The 24,593-nt window shown below is 41.0% G+C and overlaps 1 protein-coding gene across 2 annotated transcripts in view; it reads right to left on the bottom strand.

Moving 5' to 3' along the window:
* RBM47 (RNA binding motif protein 47) overlaps positions 1-24,465 on the bottom strand; it is a 149,119-nt gene extending 124,654 nt beyond the window's left edge. For both annotated transcript variants that reach the window (XM_035714475.2, XM_035714476.2), the window contains exon 1: positions 24,211-24,465. In XM_035714475.2, coding sequence (XP_035570368.1) covers positions 24,211-24,272 — 62 coding nt within the window. In that variant the 5' untranslated portion in view covers positions 24,273-24,465. The remainder of the gene's footprint in view (positions 1-24,210) is intronic.
* Positions 24,466-24,593: the final 128 nt, after the last annotated feature.

Here is a 24,593-nt window from a genome sequence, read left to right as displayed (position 1 = left end):
TTACACTGAATGCCAATAAAATTCTATGTATGGACACCAAAATTTGAATTTCACATAATTTTCAAGTGTCACAAAAGACTGTTCTTTTGATTTTTTTTCTCTAACCATTAAGAACGTTAAAGCCTACGTATTATTTATGTGTATATGTCATATATAGTAAAGGTAAGAAGTCATGTCGGGAAATGGTAATCCTGCATTTAGAGTAGAGGTCACTACTGGGAAGAGAGGAAGAGGGTTGGGATGAAGTCCACAAGGAGCTTCAGGTATCTCTCTAATGTGGTCTTTTGTTTTGTTTTGGTTTTTTGGTTTTGTTTTTGTTTTTAATGTGGTCTTTCTTATGTTGGACTGTGGACACAGGAGTGTTTGGCATACCACTCCTTGTCATTTTCAGTAGGTCTGAAATACTTTAATAAAACAAAGACTCATCAAGCATGTGTGCTCAAGTTCATTTCTATTTTTGCAGTAAGGACCACATCAGTAAAAAATAAATAGCATTTGTGCAGGAAAAACCTATTATTTCAGCTTTTGAATCCTCATATAAGATTTTCATTAGGTTCTCAACAAATAAAAAAACAAGGTACCTGGCAACAATGAATTCACACCTCTTATCCAAAGCATCTTGGTTTTACTTCTGCAAAAAGCATTTTGTTTTCTCTAACAGCACCTTTTTGATTAATTTAGCATACCAGCTGCTAGCATAACTCTACAAAATGGCATACTCTTAAGGCAAAGAGTTATGCTAGGTCCCCAACAGTTGCTTTCTGAAAATTCTTTAGTGTATTATTGCATAGCAGAGTAGTGTGACAAGGATCAAAAGATTAGAAACAATTTCAATTAAGTCCTTCTGCCAATATAGGTAGAGGAATAACCCTTTAATTTTGCCTCAATTTCCAGTGAAAAATAAAGTATGCATTTCATTGACCAAAATTACAGAACTTTAAAATGCTGTTTTAAAGACTCAAAAGGTCACAAATTCTCTGCAGGAATGAAAAACAGAAAATGATATAATAGGATAAGAGTACAAATTAAGCTACTTATAAAAACCCTTTTGATTTAGGGTCTCTACATTCTTCTTCTACCCCATCTCCAGTATCCTTCTGCCCTCTACTCACATGTGTTTAAACTGCAAATGAATTAGGTCAGAAAGTCCTTTGTCCGACAGCCTGAAGGAAGATCTGTCCTTATTGAACTGTAATATTAATGGGCTTACCATCTTTAAGTTCAGCAAACAATTAGTACTGAAAAAGACCGTGCTCTATAACTAAAATAATTAGTTAGAAAAGAAGCCCTTTAAAGTTCAAATGCCCCAAAATAGAGAAAATAGTAACTTCAGAAGGGGGACTTTCGCATCTGAATAAGTAGTATCACCTCCAACCCAGGAAAATGGGGATTAAGTTGGACTAATCTTCAGTGTGGCAAATGATAAATGGCTGCAAAACTTTTGACACACTCTTCCCACTGAGAGGTGGGGTTTTCGTCCCTCCACTCGAACTTGGGTGAGCTCTGTGCCTGCTCTGACCTGAAAGCGACAACCTTTCCAGCTTCCAAGGTCACGCCTGAAGAGACTGGCAGATTGATGTCCTCTCTTGAACACTCACCCTGTGAGTTCTTAGCTGACATGTAAGAAGTCCAACTACTTAGTAGGAGAGACCTAATAGAAAAGTTTGAGACTGTCCCTGCCAAGGTACCAGGCATGAATGAAGCCATCTTGGATTCTAGGACCACACTAGACACAAGTTGAATACTACCAACAGATCCCTGTTGATGCATATATATCAAAATAATCTAAGCTAAGCCTTACTTAAATCATGCCAAATCATGAGAGAGGATAGGTACTCATTGGTGGTTATTGGACTTACTAAGATACAAGGTAGTTTGTTGTACACCAATCAATCATTGGAGCCATTGCAACATTCTGGAACTAATGTAACCGCACACTTTTAATTTCTGGACATATGGCTTTCACTGGAAAGGAGGAATCTTAAGTGGTATTACTCTTGAGAGTAAAACTAGGTCCCACTGATGAAAATTAAGAGAAAGAGGATTCCACATAAATATATGAAAGACTTTTCCAGTATGGTTTTCCATTCTCAGCGTGGTGTGTCTCATGGAAATGATGATCTAATGATCACTGAATGAATTCAAGGCCAAGATAGAAGCAGTGAAGTAACACAGCAACAAAACCCTTCAAGTTTAGAATCAAGAGGACCGTCTAGATCTCATTTGCTCTAATTACCTGTATGTTTTACTGGCAAATCTATTTGCTTACTTGTCAAACAAGGATATTAACAGCAACCTCAGAGAACTGTAATCAGTGCCTGGCCCATGGGAAGCTCTGGGTGTGCATACTTATTAGATCACAATTATCACTAACGCTGCAGAAGTATTACTGCATTGGATGGAATGTTGAGCCAGAAAGCCCCTGTGGTCCTATCCAACCGAAAACATGCTAGATGATTTCACGGCCACTCATGGAAAGTTTGTGTTTGCTGAAAGCTCAATGAAAGCAGCCCAAAACACTTTCAATTATAACTCAATCAAGTCCATGGCATTTTCTTTCTGTTAACTTGAGGTCATTTAATTTGTATTTCAGACCCCTAATTATTGAAGCAGAAAAACAGCAAAAGAACAATGGATTTAACTCACATGTCAAAAAAGCTTTGTTTGTTTGTTGGCTTGACATAATTAATTACAAAGCTTCCATTGTGGATTTATCATATAGATCATTCACCACTCTTCCCTCCATTAATGTCAACCCCCTTCCACTCCTCTCTGTTCCTGGAGACTCAAAGTCCAAGTCCAACTGCCAATCCCATGTGGCCCAGAGTCACGGACAAGACTTAGATGAAATAGTTTCAGTTCAGTCACTTAACCAACTCTGTGAGGACAAATTAAGAAATCTCTCTGGGCCTCAATTTCTCCATCTGGAGAATGGGGATAATAATGAACCATCATAAAGAAGTTCTAAAGATTAAACGGAATAATGACCCTATGATTCAAATGTTGCAAAACAAAATGCAATTATGAGTAGTTATTATTTTCATAGCCAAAACACAGCAGTAATAAATCCCAAGACAACTGAGACAAATGAAAACTGAGAGAAACAGCTCAGGATCTTAGATTTGTCACTAGTTTCTCTGCTTATTTTTCATAACTGCTGTTTATTTCTTTTTGGAAGAAGCCTTTTTAACTTAAATTTTTTTGCTAATTACTTTTCTTTCCATTTCTTAAAAGACAGACTTTTCATTGAAGTACAACACATATGAAGGAAATGTATAGGTTAAGAGACTACTTCTTAACTGAATTTTCACAAACTGAACATATATGTATCCCCAACACACCAAAAGTCCCCCTCGGGTTCCCTCCTAGCCACCATCCACCCAAGGCTGATCTGCTATCCTAACTTCCAACACCATAGATTTGTCTGTTTTTGAGCTTTATGCAAAAGGGGATCTTACTTTTTTTTTTTTTTTTTTTGGATCTTACATTTTTCAAGGTCTGACTTCTTTTGCTATTGTGAGTTTTAAGCCTTTTTTTTTTTTTTTACATGCAATAATGCTGTTCATCCTCATTATATATGGTATCCCATTGAATGAAGAGACCATGTTTTTTTAACTCATTCTACTATTGATGGATATCTGGGTTGCATCCAGTTTGGAAATATTTTTAATGATGCAAAGGACATTGTTAAACTTATCTTTTGGTAAACATACATACAGATTTCTATTGGGAATATACCTGTGAGTAGAATCACTGGTCCATAACGTAGGTATATTTTCAGATTTAATGGATCCCCTTTTTGGCACCAGGCATTTTAATCAGTGCTTATTTTATATTTCTCTCCCTGCTTCCAGGACCTCACTCCTTCATTTGACTTCTGCACACAGCCAACCCTACTTAGCTTTGTTTAACAACAAAAAAAAACAAACAAAAAAGTATGGACCATGTTGGTTGTTTCAAAACCTTCTATGATTTAGGAATGCTGTAGTTTTAATACTATCACATTCAAGGTCTCTACTCTTTGGCCTTAACCAATCATTTATTCATTCAACAAATAATGTCCTAATCTCGAGGACATTCCTTGTATCAGATTGTATCACCTTACAATCTGATAGGGACACACTAAATAAGTAACAGCAATACATGACAAGACATCTCAAAGCCAAATTCTGGAGGAATCCAGAGAATCTGAAAATATTTAAAGAGGAAAAATTATGTGAGCTAGTCCTAAGAAAGAAGGAAGGGAGGAAGGGAGGAGGGAGGGAGGGAGGGACGGAGGGAGGGAGGGAGGGAGGGAGGAAGGAAGGAAACAGCGAAGATGAGGACAAAGGAACAACATATATATTTTTAAGATTAATTTATTTATTTGAGAGAGCGAGCATTTGTGTGGGGTGGGGGGTGGGCAGAGGAAGAGGGAGAGGGAAAGAATCTCAAGCAGGCTCCCCACTGAGTATGGAGGATGATGCAGGGATCAGAGACCCATCTCATGACCCTGAGAACATGACCTGAGCCAAAATTAAGAGTCATTTAACCAACTGAGCCACTCAAGTGCCCCAACATATTATGATGAAAAGGTATGATGACTCCAGGCAGGAGGCAAGCATGTTTGACATGACAGCCACATGGGGTATCACTACTAGATATAGAGCTAGAGTGCAGACTGAAATGGAGTCTTGAAGGTCCAGTACAGTGTTTGAACCTTATCCAGCAAACCCCGATATCTCAATAAATATGACACACGTGCCAGTGTACAAGTTGCTTTAGGTGCTAATGAGTACAGGCATTTCTTTTTTTTTCTTTTTAAAGATTTTATTCATTCATTCATGAAAGACACAGAGAGAGAGGCAGAGACACAGGCAGAAGGAGAAGCAGGCTTCATGAATGGAGCCTGATGCGGGACTCAATCCCAGGACTCCAGGATCAAGCCCTGGGCCGAAGGGAGGAGCCAAACTGCTCAGCCACCCAGGGATCCCCCAGGCATTTCATTTTAATGGCTTGGTCTACTTAAATACCTATTAGAAAAGTACTGGGTTTTCTTTTACGGTAGTGAAGTAAAGTTCCACTTTAAATAAATGTATTTAGGAGTGCCTGAGTGGCTCAGTCCATTAAGCATCTGCCTTTGGCTCAGGTAATAATCCAGGAGTCCTAGGATAAAGCCCCATGTCAGGCTCCCTGCTCCCTGCTTGGTGGGGAACCTGCTTCTCCCTTTCCCTCTTCCTGCCTCCCCCCCTCCCCGCCCCCCACCACCTCCACCTGTACTCTCTGGGTCTCTCTCTCAAATAAATAAAATCTTTTTTAAAAAATAATAAATGTATTTAAGCAAAACAAAATGGAGCTGAGTTTTAAAAAATATTAAATGATGATATAAGTGAAATATGGGTATGGGAAAAATGGGAAAGGTAGTAGGAAATGGTTGGTATTAGGAAACTAATATAGAAAGAAGGAGGAGGAGAGGTGCTTGGGTGGTTCAACTGGTTAAGCATCTGACTTGGTTTTGACTCAGGTCATGATCTAGGATCCTAAGACTGAGCGCCACATGAGAGCTCTTCACTCAGCACAGTCCACTTGGCTCTCTCTGTCCTCCTCTGCCATCCCCACCCCGGCCTTCCACCTCAGGTTAATTAATTAATTAATTAAATTTTTAAAAAGAAAGAAAGATGAGAGAACAGGGAGCAGTTTTGACATTGGAGAATGACACATAGATGACTCACAAGAATGAGTGCTGAGTGGAGGACACCCCACCTCTGGCCTCATCTAACATTCTCTCCTGCACCCCCTTTGCCCTTTAACCCCACCTAGACAATTCTACAGACTGCGCTTGCCTTGCCCCATGACCTCACCTTCGTAGCAGAGCTGGATGGTGGTTGAGCAATGCATTCTGGAGCCAGCCTGCCTAGATCTGGACCTCCACTTCCTGGCTAGCAATCTGGGTTAATCCTGATACATTCTTTGTTCCTCATATGCCATCTCACTAGGTTGTAACAAAAATTTAGGGGCAGCCCCAGTGGCTCAGTGGTTTAGCACCGCCTTTGGCTCAGGGCATGATCCTGGAGACCCAGGATCGAGTCCCACATCAGGCTCCCTGCATGGAGCCTGCTTCTCCCTCTGCCTGTGTCTCTCATGAATAAATAAACAAAATATTTTTTTTTAAAGAATTCAAAAAGTTACTATTTATAAAGGGCCTACGATGTGCCTGGCATTCAACAGGTACTATGCTATGTACATGTGTTCATTAAAATGAAGAGTCTTATCCACCCTAAAATCCACCATCCCTTCTATGCCCTGCAAAAACCCTTCTATTTATTCAAACTCCAGCTGAAACCAAATGCCCATCAACTGATGAACAAATGTGGTACATCCATAGAACGAATTATTTTCGCCCATAAACAGGAATGCAGAGCAGATACGTGCTAACAACACGGATGAACCTTGAAAACATATATGCTAAGTGAAACAAGCCAGATATAAAGGCCACATATTGTATGATTCTGTTTATAAGAAATGTCCAGAATAGGTAAATCCACAGAGATAGAAAGTGGGTTAGCGGTTACCAGCGGGTAGGGGAGAGGGAAATGGAGAGTGGCTGCTTAACAGACATGGGGTTTCTTTTTCGGGTAATGAAAATGTTCTGGAATTAGATAGTGGTAATGGTTGCACAACTTTGTGAATAGACCAAAAACCACTGAATTTTACACTTCAAAATGGAGCGATTCATGGTATGTGAATTATCTCCAAGAAACAAACAAAATCCAGCTGAAAGCCCATCTCTCCTCTGCCCCTTCCTCTGGGCGCTCTGTGCAGATCCCACGCCTCATGATCCGGCAGGTCAGCTCTCCCCGCTGGAGCAGCTTGAAGGAAGAGGGTCCTGTTGATCGACAGCGCCCCAGAAGTTAGCAGCATGACCAGTCCCTCCGAGCTGCTCCAGTAAATGCTTGTTATCATCAGCAGAACGTTACCACTTGAGGGAAGAGCAGGTATAGGGAGTAATTTATTTCCTCCCATGTGCAGGCTCTGAAGTTCCAACCCAGTAGCAAAAGATCTCATGCCCCTACACAGAGGCCCAACCCTGTTCTGTATTAAGATTGTGTACAAAACAGCCTAAAAAGCCCTTTCTTTCGCCACTGAGATTGAAACAAGCTTAGACTTGGATTTCTTTCTCTCTCCTGTCAACTAGGCTTGTTTGTGCTGAGCAAACATGCAAATCCTGAATTTGGAGATTGTTGGAGCAGTAACAATGTCTGCTCTGACAATCACTGACCTGCCAAAGCCATTGCTAGCAAAACAGGTACAATCCAAGACCCTGGCTTGGAAGCCACACTCTGGGTGTGCACATGTTAGGAAGTAAGTACGCGTAGCAGAAATCCCACAAGCACCGCTGAATGAAGGCGAGTGTCTTATATGTACATTCCTTAGAGTCAGCCTGCTAATCCCGCTGTCATCTCTGATTTGGAAAAGCAAGATGACACAAAACATGTGAGCTGTCTGCGACGTTTGATACACTTTCCATCCTTTTCTTTTTATACATCCACTTGGGGAGGCAGGTGTGAAAGAGAAAGCAACGAAAAACCTCAATTTACAACGCCTGGATTAAACTGTGGGTTCCATGTGAACTCAGCAATTTCTTCGAGGAGCCTCAGTGCCCACCTCCGTAAAAGGGAGACTTTGAACATCACAGGGATGGTGTGAGGATCACGTAAAGGGAGGGACCGTCATTTACAGAATTGTAGGGTGGTGTAGACAACTTTGTGAAAAAAGACAAACACATTATAAAAGAGCTTAAAGAAAAAGTACACAAAATCTAAGAAGAATTCAGATTATTTTTCGTTTTTTAGTTTAGTTTTGTTTTTTAAATGTCTATAGCATAAAGTACATGCTTTGCCTATGAGACAAAGTCCTTGTGATTAAGTTTCTTCCCACTCCTTCATCTCACCTCTCTGGACTGCCCCTCAAAGGGCAGCTACCTACAAGACTCATTCAAGAATCACCTCTAGGGGCGCACCTGGGTGGCTCAGTTAGTTAAGCGCCAGGATCCGGGGATCCTGGGATCAAGCCCCACATCGGGTTCCCTGCTCAGCAGGGAGTCTGCCTCTCTCTCTCTCTCTCTCTCTCTCTCAATCCATCTGCTTCTCTCCCAGCTCATGCTCTCTCTCTCTCTCTCTCTCTCTCAAAAAAAAAAAAAAAAAAAAAAAAAGAATCACCTCTAATTCTGGAGCCACATTGCCAGGTTTCTAACTCTAGCTCTGTCAGTGGCTCTGTCAGTATTTACTAAGCTACCTAACTTGAGACAAGTTACTTAGCCTCTGTGCACTTCAGTGTTCTGGTCTGTGAAATGGGGATAATAATTGTATGTATCTGACAATGGGGTTTTTTTGCAGATTAAATGAGTTAATCTCTGTAAAGTGCTTTGGAATAGGACCAGGCACTTAAGACATGCTATGTAAATGTGAAATACATTAAAGGTCTTATTTTTATGAGGACCTCCCTAAACATCTCCCTCTTCCCCTGCTATGCCTCTTCAGATTAAACTGATGCTATGGATTCCAGTAGTATCTAGAATATTTCATTTGTAATGTGTCTGTCTATACCAGACCATAAGCTCTTTGAAAACAGATCTTTTCTTATTTCTAGAAGATAAATGTAGGCACAAAATAGTTTTTAGCAAATCAATGGATGAATAAATACCCCTAGAAATATTCTATAGATACTCTAGAATATTCTAGGAAAAAAAAAAAAAAAACCAAAGTACTATTTTTGTTGGTTTCTATGTCTTACCTTATCTGTGGGCTCCTTAAGAACCCAGAGTATTTCTTACCCATTTTGCACCTCCAATGCCTGGACTAGAACCTACACACACTCAGTGAATAAATGGCTTAAGCTCAAGAATGGCTCAACCTACACACACTCAGTGAATAAAAGGCCAACAAAACACATTGCATTTTCAAGAATAGTTTTGCGACCAAACTTAAAAGCATTACTCAAGACTTGGGGAAAACCACAGAGCATCTTACATTAATTTGTTCAGCATAAAGATATCAGGAATTCTATATGTACATATATATACCTGAGTATATACAATATACATATATAATATGTATATATGCATATATAATATACATAATATGTATATATAAAATATCATGAGGAACTAAAATAATCAAGCATTGGGTGTTAGCTTTCCATACAAGACATATGCCTCTTCAAAACACAAAGGTGAAGACTGAGATAAAATGGAACTCAAGAGGGGGCGCCCTAGCTGCCACAGTCAGTAGAACATTTGACTCTTGAGCTAAGGGCCATAAGTTCAAGCCCCACATGGAGCATGGAGCCTACCTACCTACAAAACACATACACACAAACAAAAACAAAAACAAAACTCAAATGTCAAAAGCATGAAGGAACAAGAGGGCCAGGGTACAATTTAAATCAGCTACATCTAGAAGCCTCGAAGTTAGCTTTTAGAGGGTAGTAAATTGTAGAACCAACTGTTCCTAAAGATAGAAGGCAGGGAAATGGACAGAAGTTCTCCAGAATGCAAATGAATTTTACTTATCGTGGACCAATAATGTGTGGGTGTATAGAGATAATGGTATCTAGGGTCTTGTATCTAACTGACATTCAAAGAGCTGTAACTAAAAATTCCAGGAATTACCCTAAATGACCTGACCTGGCATAACACGAAGGGTGTTCCCTAATTGTAATTAATTTCTTATGGTAACTCGGTGAACTAAGCCTCCCTCAGCTAGGAACAACTGCAAACCTAAACATTTTCCCTAGATCTACAGGACGTTTATCTTTCTTCCCTAGATCTACAGGACGTTATATATCTATAAAAATGTTTCTTCAAAGGAAAATCTCAGCCTAGTACATGGAATTCATTTCTAGCCATCTTTTAATGTTTGTTGTCTTTGCAAGGCTGTTGACAGTGTGCCTATATACCAGCATGTATTTAATAGAGATCTTCTCTCTCCGTGGAGTTTAAAGCATTGTATAAGGATTTTCCATTTTAAATGAATTTAAGATCCAGACTTGATAAAACACAGGACATCTTCATTCTATTTAACCTAAAGCTTTCAACTGAAGGCATCTTTTAGGTCTGAAAAGATTCTAACAAACTTTCTCAAAGCCCAGCTCTGTTAGGAATTGCCAAGACACCTCTAAAAAAAGAAGAAAAAGAAAGAAGAAAAGAAAGAAAGAAAGAAAGAAAGAAAGAAAGAAAGAAAGAAAGAAAGCCTACCAAAATTATGTATTTTCATGATTTTCATGACATGAGTAGGACCTAAGGAAAAATTCTCAGAGCCTGAGAGTGCGCATTAAGCACTAAACCCATGGCAAGGAGGAAAAATAAACCATTAACTGCGGATTTTTTTTTTTTTTTTTCCAAACTGTTAATTGGGGTCCTGGCAAACACCTGCATCCTAGGAACAGAATTCAGTTCAACTTTGTCCTAACCTTCTCCTCCAAATCCCTTCTCTGGCCTTTAATCTTCAGAAAGGAGATGGGTATTAAAAACTAAAGGAAGAAAGAGGGGCACCTGGATGGCTCAGTTGGTTAAGCAACCAACTCCTGATTTCCACTCAGATCATTTCAGTGAGCTCGAGCCCCACAGGGCATGGAGTCTGCTTAAGATTCTCTCCTTCTCCCTCTGCCCCTCCTCATGGGTGCGCTCGCTCTCTCTCTCTCTCTCTCTCTCTCAAAAAAAAACAAAAAACAAAAAAACTAAAGGAAGAAACACTATCTGTTCAAGGTGTATGGGGCTGTAGCAGTTGTGAGCAAAGGCTGGTCTAGGACAGCATTTCCCAACCTTAGCACTGTCCCCCCCAATTGACATTGGGGGACAAGTATTTCTTTGTTGTGAGGGGCTGTCCCATGCATTGCAGGTTGTTTAACAGCATAGATGCCAGTACTACCCCACCCCCCACCAATGGTGGCAACCCATGTCTCCAGACATTGCCATGAGTACCCTGGAGGACAGTCTTCCCCAGCCGAGAAGCACTGGTCTAGAACCACCCTATATGTCACCAATATTCTCTATCCCGAATGGGATCTAGGAATCAAGTCTGTAAGACCTTTGCAAGATGTGGACAAGCCATGTAACCTAGCAGTTTTCCTCCTAGGATTCAATGCCAGAGTGATCACCCTTCTAACTCAACTCCCTTCTGCCACTTGCTCCTACCACCTCCATCTTCCCTTTTGAGATTCCTTCCCTTTTACAGGTTTGAACCATGGAAGCAAAAGGACTTAGAAAAATTGGGAGTTGTGTAAAACATGTCTCATCTCAAATCTTTTTTTTTTTTTTAAGATTTTATTTATTTATTTGTGAGAGACACAGGCAGAGAGAGAAGCAGGCTCCATGCAGGGAGCCTGACTCGATCCCAGAACTCCAGGGTCACATCCTGAGCCAAAGGCAGACGCTCAACCGCTGAACCACCCAGGCTTCCCTCTTCCCCCCTTGCTACTCAATTTTAAAGGCAGGGAAATCAAAAGCCAGTAAAGTGAAGTGCCATGTCCAAGGTCACATATCTGCTAAACCAGCAGCAGATGTTGGTAAGAAGCCTGGGTCCTGGTGCAAGATTTTCCCAAACTTGACCTTATGTAGGCAGCTTTGCAACAGTCTGAATCCTGACCACTCTTTACTCTGAGCAGGTTGCTTGACCTAGCAGCACCTCATTTCCACACCTGCCAAATAAGGATCATAGTAGAACCTACTTCTTAAGGGTACTTCTGTTGGTTGAAGAAGCTCATGCCCAGCATACAGTAGGTGCTCATTCAATGTCAGCCATCATTATTAGCCACTGTTATTTTTTTGCTTTCAACTTTCAACTCCAAATATTTTCTTACAGATAGCTGTTCAGCAGTTACCCAGGGCAAGTAAGTGGGAACTTCTTTCTTTCTCTGCTTATCAAGGGTCCACAACATAGCAGCTCCTCACCAGTCTTTCATATTAAAAACAGAATTTAAAGAAATGTGCAACCTTCAGACACTACATATCCTTTTGGAAAGTGACCTGTCTTGTGCATAAACCCAAATCACACCACTTGGCCCAATTAAGCAATAATAAATCTGATCATGCCTCATGGGCTCCAGGGTGTTGACACACCAGAATGCAAGGCTGCAGCCGTTGATGGTTTCTATAGGCATGATTACAAAACATTATCCGCTGTAACTTCTTCTCCCACTTCCACTCACCCACCATTAATAATTGATGACTTTTTAAATCATTACATTTCTGGGCTGAAGTTTTCCAGTGCTTTTTAGTAGTATTTTATTCCTACAGATTTAAAAATATATGTGTGTGGGATTTTTTTTTTTTTTTTAGGAAAACCACTGATGGGGAGAAGGGCTGGCGGTGGTGGTACTAAAACATAAAACAGATAATGCTTCCCATTCCCCTAAGCCCCCAAAGCCATATGCCTCATTTGCAATCACACCCCCAGGACTTGCTCTACAAGTCCAAAAAATGGGTTTGCTAGAGATACAAATCAGCCTTGCACAATGTAGTTGAAAGTGTGTCTACATTGGCCTCCAGTTCCCACTTACATAACATGCAGAAGTGCAGAGGACTCTTTGTAACATTAGGTAAGGAAGAGACAAGAAATATATTTGTGTATTCCAAATGGATCCATTTTTAAGCATCAACATGTACAGCCCGAATTTGCATGCCTGTAAGTGGTTATAACTCACAAGGAAATCCAGTTTCATCCCATATTTTTCTTTTGTAATATGGGATGAATCTTTGTTCATGCATGATTTATACTTAGTTTCCAATATTAAATGTTCTTCAATACTGATTGGAACATAATGTGAATCAAACATGTTTTTTATATTAAATATACATTTAATTATCTTGGCATATATATTTATCATACATCAATATATAAGATATTAACTATATAATACAAATGTCAAGCATTTAATATTGAAATATTAAATACATATAGGATTAATTTGAATTAGAAAAGACTTTCAATGGCTAAAATCATACTTTAGATTTTTTTTTTTTTAAGATTTATTTATTGGGGATCCCTGGGTGGCTCATTGGTTTAATGCCTGCCTTCAGCCCGGGGTGTGATCCTGGAGACCTGGGATCGAGTCCCACGTCAGGCTCCTGCATGGAGCCTGCTTCTCCCTCTGCCTGTGTCTCTGCCTCTCTCTCTGTTTCTCTCATGAATAAATAAATAATTTATTCATGAGAGAGACAGAGGCAGAGACACAGGCAGAGGAAGAACTAGGCTCCTTGCAGAAAGCCCAATGTGGAACTTGATCCCAGATCCCAGGATCACACCCTAAGTTGAAGGTAGACACTCAACCACTAAGCCACCCAGGCAGCCCCTACTTAAGATTTTTTTTTAATTTTTTTACTATTTTATTTTTAAGTAATCTCTACACCCAACACAGGGCTCGACCTCACAACCCCAAGATCAAGAGTTGCCTGCTCAACCCACTGAGCCAGCCAGGAGCCCCAAGATTTTTTAATGTTAACCCACCACCCCCACCATCAGTTTTCCATACAGTAGATACTAAGTGTTAGAATATTCTTTTGTCATTTGGGATATATAAATAAAGGTCACACACTTAACCTGTATTTGTAAATCTGGCCATAGTGAGAAAGAGAGAAATATTAAAATATAAAATAGTTGCCTAGAAGAAGTGCCTCCTGTTTTGCTAATGGCACTGGATACAAAGGGAAACTGAACATCTCCCTGTGAAGTTTAACAGGCAACTCAGTAAACATGCCCAAACTAGAGCTCTTGATTCCCTTTGCTCCCCTCAAATCTGCTCTCCTTCAGTCTCCCCACTGCACCCAGTAACTTAAGCTAGAATCCTCATTCCTTCCCTCACTCCTATGTCCAGGCCATCACCAAATCTTGCTATTTCCACCAGTTGGTGAAACTCCTGCCACTGCTGAACAGACACTATAGAAAAAGGCAGGAGGAGGCACAGAAGAATCATATGCTTCTCTCCATGTTCACTGCCAGTCTTTCTTGCCACATCTGCTAGGACAACCTCCCTCCAATCCAGGCTTCACCCAGCAGTCACTTATCTTTTAACTAGCAAACCACCTCTCATGGCTTTCCACTGGGCTCAGGAGGAACAAATTGCAGACTCTTTCCCATGGTCTTGACAAGCCTAAATACTCTAGGTCTCAGTAACCCCCAAACCCTACCTCATCCCCCTCTGCCCTTCACTCTAGCACTGCAGCATATCAGCCTTCTTTATGACCCCCAACATGCCAAGCTTTCCCAGGCTTAGGATCTTCATAAATGCTATTCTATCCAGTGAGGATCTTCCCATCCATCAGATGCCTTCAGCATCCAGCTTCCTGGAGGAGACTTCTTAGACCACCCAGGTAGGAGAGTCCCACCTACGATCATCGATTTAGTACTTGGTAGTTCCTTCAGAGTACTGAATCCCAGCTACACCCCTAAGAAAGCCCCTTGAGGGCAAAGAACTTTTATTCTCCCCTGCATACCTGGTACCTAGTGTCTGGCACATAGCAGCTACTCGACAAATAACAGCTGAGTCTCTGTCTACATAAGAAAAATAGGTCTTTCACTGTCTAGTTTATTAAATCATTTTAGTTCATATTTACCTTTTGTTTTCAAGTGTACCTATTTACTAGGTCTGTATTTTGATAATTTTTTCTCACTTATAAATAATGACACCAGCTCTGTCTACATAGTACATTGTTAAAGATAAGTCTAATTTAACATTTGTGTGTTATTCTCTTTTTTTTTTTTTTTTTTTAATTCATGATAGACACAGAGAGAGAGGCATAGGCAGAGGGAGGGAGCCTGATGCGGGACTTGATCCCAGGATCATGACTGAGCCAAAGGCAGAGACGCTCAACCACTGAGCCACCAGGTGCCCCTGTGCTGTTCATTTTTAATGTCCCATTCAGTACATATAGTAAGAAGATGATTTGCAGGAAATACTAGAATTATTAGCTGTTTATTACGTATATTTAGTTTTTTTAATTTCCCAACAAATTTTCCAGGGACTCTTAATTGCAATGATAGCTTCCAAACCAACTTGGAGGTGAAAAAAAAATCCAAATAATTTTCACTGGGCCGCAAGCCATGATCAACAAAGGTCCAAAGTAAATCCAGGATCTTCACCGTACCTTCAGCAGAAGGTATATACTATTGCCTTTTTAATGCAAAGAACCTTGCTGGACGGAGTAGATGCTCACCTTGAGAGCAGTCCTAGTGTTTCCAAGCCTAATAGCCACAGTTCTACCAGCCTTTGGAGAAGCTCTTTCCAGTGCCATGGGGGAGCTCTAAAAAAGGCAGGTGGACACACACAGAGAGCTTGCCACCGAGGACCAAGAAGTGCAATTTTGCCAAACCAAGTTAACCATGCAAAGGAGACAAGGAGGCCAGGGCCAGCAAACAAATACAACAGATCAGAGAGTTGTTATGCCACTCAGTAGAAGGCAAGAGCAAGGTTTTGTGCAAAGGTGCTGGGGAAATATTAAAGATACAGACAACGACAGTACCACTCTCATTGCATGCCATGTCAAGGCAAAATACCTAAATGAGCTCTATCTACAATCAAGAAAAATCTAGATGGAGTCCTGTAACAGCAATAGGTATTTTTGGCAGAATCTCAAAGGTTAAAAGAGATAGTTAAAAAAACAACAACTCAACAGTTACTTCCAGAACAATCATTAATTATAATTAAATGACAATAGAAAAAGTAATAAACTATATAATAACATGAGTTAGACAAGTAATTATCTGTAGGGCATGCAATTCACAAGACTGGTTCAAAACAGGGCTGTAAGAATTAGATGGAAATCACAAAAAGATTGCCAAATATGAGGCTTTGATTTGGAAACAGAGCAGAGCTGAAATGATTGCGCCATCCCCACACTCAGCCCTACCTTGCTCTTTACTTAGTCATCAGCCTCCATCAAGGGCTCCTGGTGGCACAGAAAATAATGAAACCAGAGAAAAACATGGCAGCTTCATAGGGGAGGTCTGGGAGAAAAATCAGGCTTATTCAGAAAGATGTGTTCATGGCTGTATTTTGAGTAGAACACTCAGTCATATTTGTGCTGTCCCAAAGCCTGTGTTTTCTTCATTCATTCATTCATTCATTCATTCACTCAACAAATATTTACTGAGTAGCTACTTTGTGGTAGACTCCACTCTAAGGTACTTGGGATACATCAATAAATGAAGCAGACACTCTACTGGGAAGAGACAATCATTCTATCATCATATAGCATGTTAAGAAGTACCAAATAAAAAAATAAAGCAGGGTAGGGAGATAGTGCGAACAGGAAGGAGAAAGTGCTGTTTTAGTTAAAGGAAGGAAGAACAAAGACTTGAAAGAAGTGAAAAAGTGAGCCATGCAGATATTTGGGGGAAATGGCTCAGAGGGAGGGAGCAGCTAGTGCAAAGGCCCTGAGGCATGAAACTGTGGCTAAAGCAGAGTGAGTAAAGGACTGAGTAATAAGAGGTAATGGGACTAGAAATATAGTGCCTCACTGGCTGTCACTGAGATGCAGAGGGGGTATCTCAGCGAGGGACTGACATGATCTGCCTTCTGTTTTTAAATAGTCCTTCTGGGGGTGCCTGGGTGGCTCAGTCAGTTAAGCATCTGCCTTTGACTCAGGTCAATCTTGGGGTTCTGTGATCCAGCCCAACATGGGGCTCCCTGCTGAGCTTCTCCCTCTCCCCCTTGCTCTCGCATGTTCTCTCTCTCTCTCTCCCTCTCTCTTAATAAATAACATCTTCAAAAAAAAATTTTCCTTCTAGGGGTACCTGGGTGGCTCAGTCAGTTAAGTGTCGGACTCTTGATTTTGGCTTAGGTCATGATCTCAGGGTCGTGAGATCGAGCCCACAAGGGATCCGCACTCAGCTCAGCTCGAAATCTACCTGAGATTCTCTCTCCCTCTGCCCTTCCTTCTGCACTCGTGCTCTCTCGCCCTCTCTCTCTCTCAAATGCATAAGTAAAATTTTTAAAAAATAAACCTTTTAGGCACTATATCGAGAACAGTGTAGGGGTAAGGGCAGAAGTGAAAGCAAGGAGAACAGAAAGCAGATTCTGCAGTTCCAATGATTAGTTCACCGACTAGTTCTAGTCAGTAGAGAAAGGGAAGACCCGTGACAAATTACTAGGATGTGTGAGAACATGGGTGTTACCATTGATGTCAGGGTCTGTGTGCCTCCTACAGTCACTACCGGGGAGCGACTCCTTCTAGGTTCCCCTCTGGGAAGATTGCTGAGAGAATATTCCATGATCCCTGCCTTCCCAGGCTTGGTCTCAGGGCCAGGAGTGCGTCTCTGCAGATGGAGCAACTGCAAAGACAGGACACACATCTGAGCTGGTAGTTTGTGTTTACTCACTGGCAAATCTACATAGAACTTGAGGTGGATCCTGGAACACACAATGAAGGGCAAAGAGCAAAGGAGGTGCCTGAGCCAAACTATTGTTTGCACTGAGTGCGAAGAGCTAACTGCTAGCCTCTTCCTGGATTCCCTTTGCTCTGCAAATAGGATTTTTCACTACAGGCAACTCTCTCAATGCTTCTTGATCATCTGTCCTCCTTCCTCACCACTTTTCCTCAGCCAAGAGTACAGTACCAGGCCACTGACAAAACCACACCATTGTGGCTCACGGATCTGTGGGTTCACCTAACATTATTTCCTCTCCTGGAGCTCTCTGTTCATTTCCCCTAATTTGGGGAAGATGTACTTTTCCCTAATAATTATCTAATAAATTTCTCCTAATTTTGAGAAAATGCCTTTCTTCCTTTTCTCATAGTTACCTAGCAACAAGTCTGAGCTTTTTGAAGGATGTTAAAAAGCAGAGAAAAGAGGTATAAACTTTTAAACAATGCAGTGGGCACCCAAGCACTGTAAAAATTCAGCCCTTCCCTACCCCTGGCCTCCCCCACCCTGCCAAGCTTTCAGAGGCTGGGCAGTGGATAGGGCTTCTGTTCTGGCTCAGTCCTGTCTGAGTTCACTACAGCTCTAACATATTTCCTCTAACAACTTTTGGTAAAATGCTTGTGGAAAAAGAAAGAAGTCCTGCAAATACAAGGCGCCCGGCTGGCTCAGCCCATAGAGCATGGAACTCTTGATCTCAGGGTCCTAAGGTCAAGCCTCACACTGAAGCTAGAGCTTACTTTAAAAGAAAAAAAAAAAAAAAAGTATGTACTACATACCCATGGAATGCAAATATGCCATTATTTTACATTGCAATGCATCCGGGCAAAGAAATTCTTATTTATTGGGCACTCAACTATAAACTAGAGACATTGACAGATACAAATATTATTTAGACACAAATCCTATCTCCAAGGAACTTAATTTGGGTTTGACAGGGAAAACAGTGAATCTACAAAAGTAAGAAGTGATATAAAATGCCATGAGAAGTACACAGATAAGGCACTGTGGCAGTTCTAAGAAAATCCCATATTATATAGCATGATCATGACTAGTTAATACTAACCAACAAAAGTCACAATAGGAACTATTTAGGTTTGCTATATTTAGGTTTTTTTACACAGAATATTTCTATTTACATTAGCCCTGAGAATTTTTTTTAATTTTATTTTTTGAAGTAATCTGTACACTCAATGTGGGGCTTACACCTACAACCCCAAGATCAAGAGTCACATGCTCTACTGACTGAGCCAGCCAGGCACCCCACTATTTCTGAGAATCTATACTCAGTTTTCAGCATAACACCCAGTGGTCTCTCACCAAAAGATATAACAGTATTATTCCTTTTGTCTCTAATCAACATCTTTTGTTTCCCTAGAGAAAGAGGGGGAAAAAAATGTCCCTTGGTGATTCTAGATAAAATTTTCTCCATATAACTAAATACAAAAACCAAAAGTAACTTAGCAAAATAGTGCCTGTGTACAATGGCAATGGCCACTTGTTCAAAGCCAAACAGCGAGGTTAGGAAGAGAATCCTGGCTTCCAACCAGCAAAAGAGCTCGTGTGAAAAAACTCTTACATGAAGTAGGGTGGTGAGATAAGAATTCAAACACAGAAATACATCAAAACATGATACGTATGCATATCACGTTGACTATGTACCAGGTTATATTGACTACTCGCCCTGTGGCATTCAAACTCTGCTCATACAGTAATCTGTTTAATCCTATAACAGCCCTGTAAAGTGGACATTTTACAGTTGGGGAAACTGAGTCACAGGGGGGTTGATTTTCTTCTTTTTTTGTTTTATTTTTTAGGTAACCACCTAACGTCCCCTGGCTCATAAGTGGCAAAAGCAGGATGTGAATCAAGGCAGTCCATACCTTAGCCACTCTGCCAAGGAGTTTGAATTTAGCGCAATCGTCATCTGTTTTCCCCAAACTGTCATTTTCACTCTGGCTAACCATCTTTTCTTTCTTTTCACCTATGACCAAATTTTGCTGATTACCTTATGAACAAACTAATCCACAGAAGTGAGCTCTCCTCTGCATCAGCATGCTGCAGTTTTGGTCTTCTATCCTCTAACTGAACTCCAAGGAAAACCATTATATTCTTCCCTGGGAAAGTCTAATATAGTGAGATCATCTGCATGGAGAAATAGATCATAGATAGCAGCTGGCAGAGTAAACACACACACACACACACACACACACACATCAGGTCATTGAATTTTCTGTTAATAATAAGTTTCAGTGCCCCATTGAGTTTCCTGTGCCACCAAATCCTCCCAGTTACAGTTACACAAAGGCAACTTTGTCTTGGGAAGTCCACTGAGAAGATGGGCCTAATCTTGGCAAGAGCTTGGTGTACTGAGGACTGTGTTATTATTTTTAAAAATAAATGACAACAAACAGAAAGAAATATTAGTTAAGCTGTCTTTTCAAAAGTCACAGTGCTATCATCATCCTGGACATGGATTCCCACTTTTAGAAGATGAATATTTGACCTGAGCTGGAAAGGCCCAAATAACCATTTTCAGAATGGGTGTCAAATTGATCTATGAGAATTAGCACCTGAAAAAAAAAAATCTTCTTCATTTTATTAAATACTCTTTTTTTCTTTTGGCACGATGTAAAATGCTTTACAAAAATGATTGAGCCAGGTCTCAGCGCTCTGAAAGGTAAATATTTTTATTATAATTTTTACAGGTTGGCATTTCCTTGGTCAGGTAGGGGCATCCTGTTCCTGTTTCAGTGCACAATGCCCCACATTCATTGTACCCCCACCCACTGCCCATTGGCACATATAGTTAACTCTTGCTCACCCACGTGTGGATTACCCATAGTTTCTGGGATCAAATTGTCTTTCTCCCCAGGGGATTGAGGAATATGAGTAAAATTGACTATTAGCCAAAGCAAAGCACAATCCAGAGGCTAAAACTATGAGCAACTCCCCTTTCATTCAACATGTACACACCTGGCATTTACCATGGTCTTGGCACTGGGCCACCATGTTCCTAAGAATCACAAAAGTACAGCACCCCCAAAGACAAATATCATGATTTGAGGAGGCTGGAGATTTTGTGATGAACGTGAATGGCTGTAACTTATAAATAAGATATTTTGCACTACCAGGAATCTGCTGAGACTAAAACATTGACATTTTCCCAAAAATCACAAAGGGTTTTCAGGGTTACCCCAGCACTTTGTTTTCTCCTGATGTCATCTCTCTTAAATGGCCTTCGAAAAAGCAGAGATAGTACTTTTGATTTCTAAAATGACTCCACTCTTAAGACATGATAGGGTTTATCAAAAGAGCAACCATAAACTACAATCAATCATTTCTGGCAGAGTATCAGTTTACGTATGCTCTGTATTTCACAAACACATAAACCACGTACTTCTAAATGTACCTACAAATCATTTTTGCACAAATGAAATTCCTATGATGACAACAACTGAATATTCACAACAAAACAGAATGCTCGTTTTATGCTCATATGCTATATAAACTGAGCTGTGATTTTTTTTTTCTTCTGGGTGTCCTTAAACCACAGCAGAAAGTAGAGAAAAGACAGAGTGGAACGCAGTAAGATGGATGCGAGTTTCTTTTGTAATCAGTTTACTTATGGTCCTACCAAGGGATATCTTGAGCCCATTCAAATTAGCCATCTATTGCAGTGTGCTGGGAACATTTCAATTACAAAAGGGGGGCAGAGGTGAGCCTCAAATTCCTATGGTTGCCAGTTCACCTGCCACGGTTAGAGGGCATTAATAAATCTCCATGGGAGCTTTCTGGTGAATTCCATGTTACCAACAGTGTTGGGAACTCACCTGTTTCTTGACCGTGTACTCCTCCAGACACTCTCCCCCTTTCTACTTTTCCTAGAAAATTCCTCCCTCGCCCCTTTTTCAGGACAAAATAGAAAAGGTTCTAAGAAGAAGGGACACATCAACTGTAAGGGGAGATGATCTTGGCCCTCAGTCTCCTCTCCCCCATACAGATGCCAATAGAAACGAAAGGGAAGCAACTCTGAGATAAGTAGAAACCACCAGAAATCAAGTGCAGTCCACCTTGGGAGAGTTTTCCTGACAAGATGGTTCAGACCACACACAACAAGTGGCAAGGCGCCATTTCCCCCTAAATCCCTCCAGCCTGAGGTGGTTCCAACAACTCGAGGTGGCAACTGAACAATCACCCATTGTCATTCCCACCACAGTTCTCTCCTGGAGAATCTAAGGCCTCCTACCTCATAATCCAAGTCATTCCTGCCTTGCCCCTCTTGAAAGTCTTTTTCCAGTTGTTCTTTGAGGCAATTACTCCAAGCAGGTGGTTGTTTGACTCACACGTCTCTTACAACACGAAACCAGAAAATTGACAGCATCATAAGACACAGAAACAGCTCCCAAGAGGAAAACTATATCTCTTCATCAGACCAGTGGTTGAGACATGCCAATAATCTCTAACTCGGAACCATTCTGACAACCACTTTCAAAACTGCAGTCACGTCTTCCTAGTAACTCAAATGTTCAGCACACAAAATCTAGATTCAGGCAAAGCACATCCTTTTTCTAAATCTTATGAATCCCAAACCTAAGCCCTCGTCAGAGTAAGTTTTTTCTAGGATCATGCATCCTCTGGGAAAACCTAATCACCGTTTCACTTGAACCTCTTGTCCATTTTTGAACTCCCCTACACCTATTCCTCTGCCTGTTCCTGAAAAACCAGAAGGGCTTGGAAATGTGGAGCTGGAATCTTGTCTGAAACAGGCAAATACTTTCCTATAGCAGTCAAAGCTCAATCATCTATCTGAGACTCTTGATCTTAATCTTCAGATCAAGAGTAGGATTTGGAAAGTAAATGCGTTTGTGAAAAAAATAATAATTTCATCTACTTTAACCTTCTAATCTTTGTTTAACTTACCTAGAACAGGTTCCACTACTAATAAACCAAAGAGAACAGTCCAATCTGAATATTCTTATCATGTGAGGGAAAAAAAAATGTGAGTAGTCTTAAACACTAGTTGGAGCAACTATACAGGACTCGTGTCCAGAAGCACAATTCCCTTGCTTTCTCTCTTGAGTCTATCTTCGGTGTCACCAACTGTTTTGGTCAGAATCTTTCCAAAATTTAGCGCAGAGCAGAACAGGAGGGAATCAAAAACAATATGTTGACTATTAAAACAATAGAGTTTGGAGTATAATGATAATGCCATAATTTCAATTCTACAAGTTTCAGAAAACTCACTAACCAAGAGGAAGCTAAAGTGTCTTCAAAATTTAACTCATTTTTCCACATACGTTCAAAAAAGACCCTTGAACAGATGAATTTAGGAGTAGCCTAGTCAGGTAAAGAAGCATGACAGACAGGCTAGCAGCTTTGTCGTTGTCAGCTTATTTCCTCATTTAACAACTATTGAACGTTAATAACGAAGCTAGGCTTTTGTGAAATTTCTGATTCCTCATTCTCCAGTACGCAGTTATTAAGACAAAGAGGCCAACAGTACGCATATCAGAACAGGGTGAATGAAGGATAAGGTGGACAAGAAAAGATACAAAAACCCACATTTCTTTCTCTTCTTCGTCCTGTCTCACTTTCAGACTGAGATGGTTTTGTTTCCCTCCAAGATTTCAGATCATCAATCTGACAAAGATTGTTTAAATAAATAGCAACACAAACTCCCACAAAGCGCTATCTCATTGCCATATCCAAGAGGTTGTGTTTTCCGCCACTGACAACCTCTCACCATTTAGAATCCAATGGGCACCTGCAGTCCTCAAACGCTCTTGGTCTGAACACAGTCCTGCTTAAAACTGTGGCAACTTCTTCACGTTTTGGGCTGTCAACCCTTTGCTTTTTTGCTCCCCCAAAAAACGTGTGTGACTCTGGCATTAAAACTTTTAAAGAACGCTTTTTTTTTGCTAAGTGAAATAGGTTAGAGAAATAAAGAACACATTTCTAATCTGCATTCCTGCTAAAGACAAACGAGTGAGTCATTCAGATGCCACTACACTAGAAAAAAATTGCTTGATTTTTCATAAAAACCAGTGTGGCCTATAAATAAATACCTTGAGGACACTATCTTTCTATCACTTTGATAAGCCTCTAGAAAGAAGCCACATCCCCAAATGTCCTGGGACAGTATCCAAGAGTAGATAAACTTTTACCTAATTTAAAAAAAAATAATAACTTATTTATTTGAAAAATTCCCACGTCATTTATTTTAACTGATTTCTTAAATATCCGGTGACTGGTGACTCGTCAGCTGTCATAATCCATCAGGCCTACGCTTTTACACAGATTCGATTCCTAACTTTTAAACAACTAAGCCCCATGCTCAGTGTTACCTTTGGAGGTAAATTACTGCAAGAAGACATTCCTCCTCATTCCGGCCCCCCTCACCTTAACACTTAAATGAGATAGATGCCCGCCCGAATATTTCCTCAATCTCACTTTAATGGACTGATTCTACAAGTCACCTGTGCCTCTGCATGGCCCAATTATGTGTTTTCAAAGGTGGGGAGGGGAAAAAAAAAATCTGTTTCTTGCATGGAAGAGGTTTCATCACCAGAGGAAACATGAGGGGGCTGACTATATGATTTTTCTGCTTTTCCAGAAGCTGACGCTTTTAAGATCCTTTTTTGAAACTATTTCTTTCCCACTAAATATATCAGAGTTTGCACGGAGAGTGTTACCAGGAGATCAGAGCTGAAGAGAGAAAAAGTAAAAAAAAAAAAAAAAAATTTCCAAAATTGGGACCCTGACCTTCGGGTGCAGGGAAGGTAGTCCGAGGGATTGGCAAAGCCCACCTTACCTTTGCAAAGTATCTGGAGTCGCCCACTTCGGAAATGAACACCATTCACAGCCCCGAAGCATCGGACACGGCTAGGAAGTAACCTACAACATCTTCTCGGCCTCCCTCTTTTTAATGTAAAACCAGAATAAGGAGTGTCCAGCTACTCCCCGCCGCGCCGCTTAAAGCAACAGATCTGCGGAGGCTGAGCTCCCGGCTCGGGGCGCTCGGGTTGGTCGCAAAGCCCGCGCCCCGGACACCCGCGCGGGGGAACTCTCGACGGGGCCAAGTCCCCGGGCGCCGGCTCCTCCCCGGCGCGGAGCGGGAGGCGGCAGCGGGGACCCGAGGGCAGCTCCCGGGGGCGCGGGGGGCGCGGGGGGCGCGCAGTCCCCGGCGGGAGCGCG

The sequence above is a fragment of the Canis lupus genome, chromosome 3 (assembly GCF_003254725.2).
Source record: "Canis lupus dingo isolate Sandy chromosome 3, ASM325472v2, whole genome shotgun sequence".
Lineage (NCBI taxonomy): Eukaryota > Metazoa > Chordata > Mammalia > Carnivora > Canidae > Canis > Canis lupus.
The sequence above is the reverse complement of the archived record's forward strand: the minus strand, read 5'-3'. Positions and strand labels throughout refer to the sequence as shown.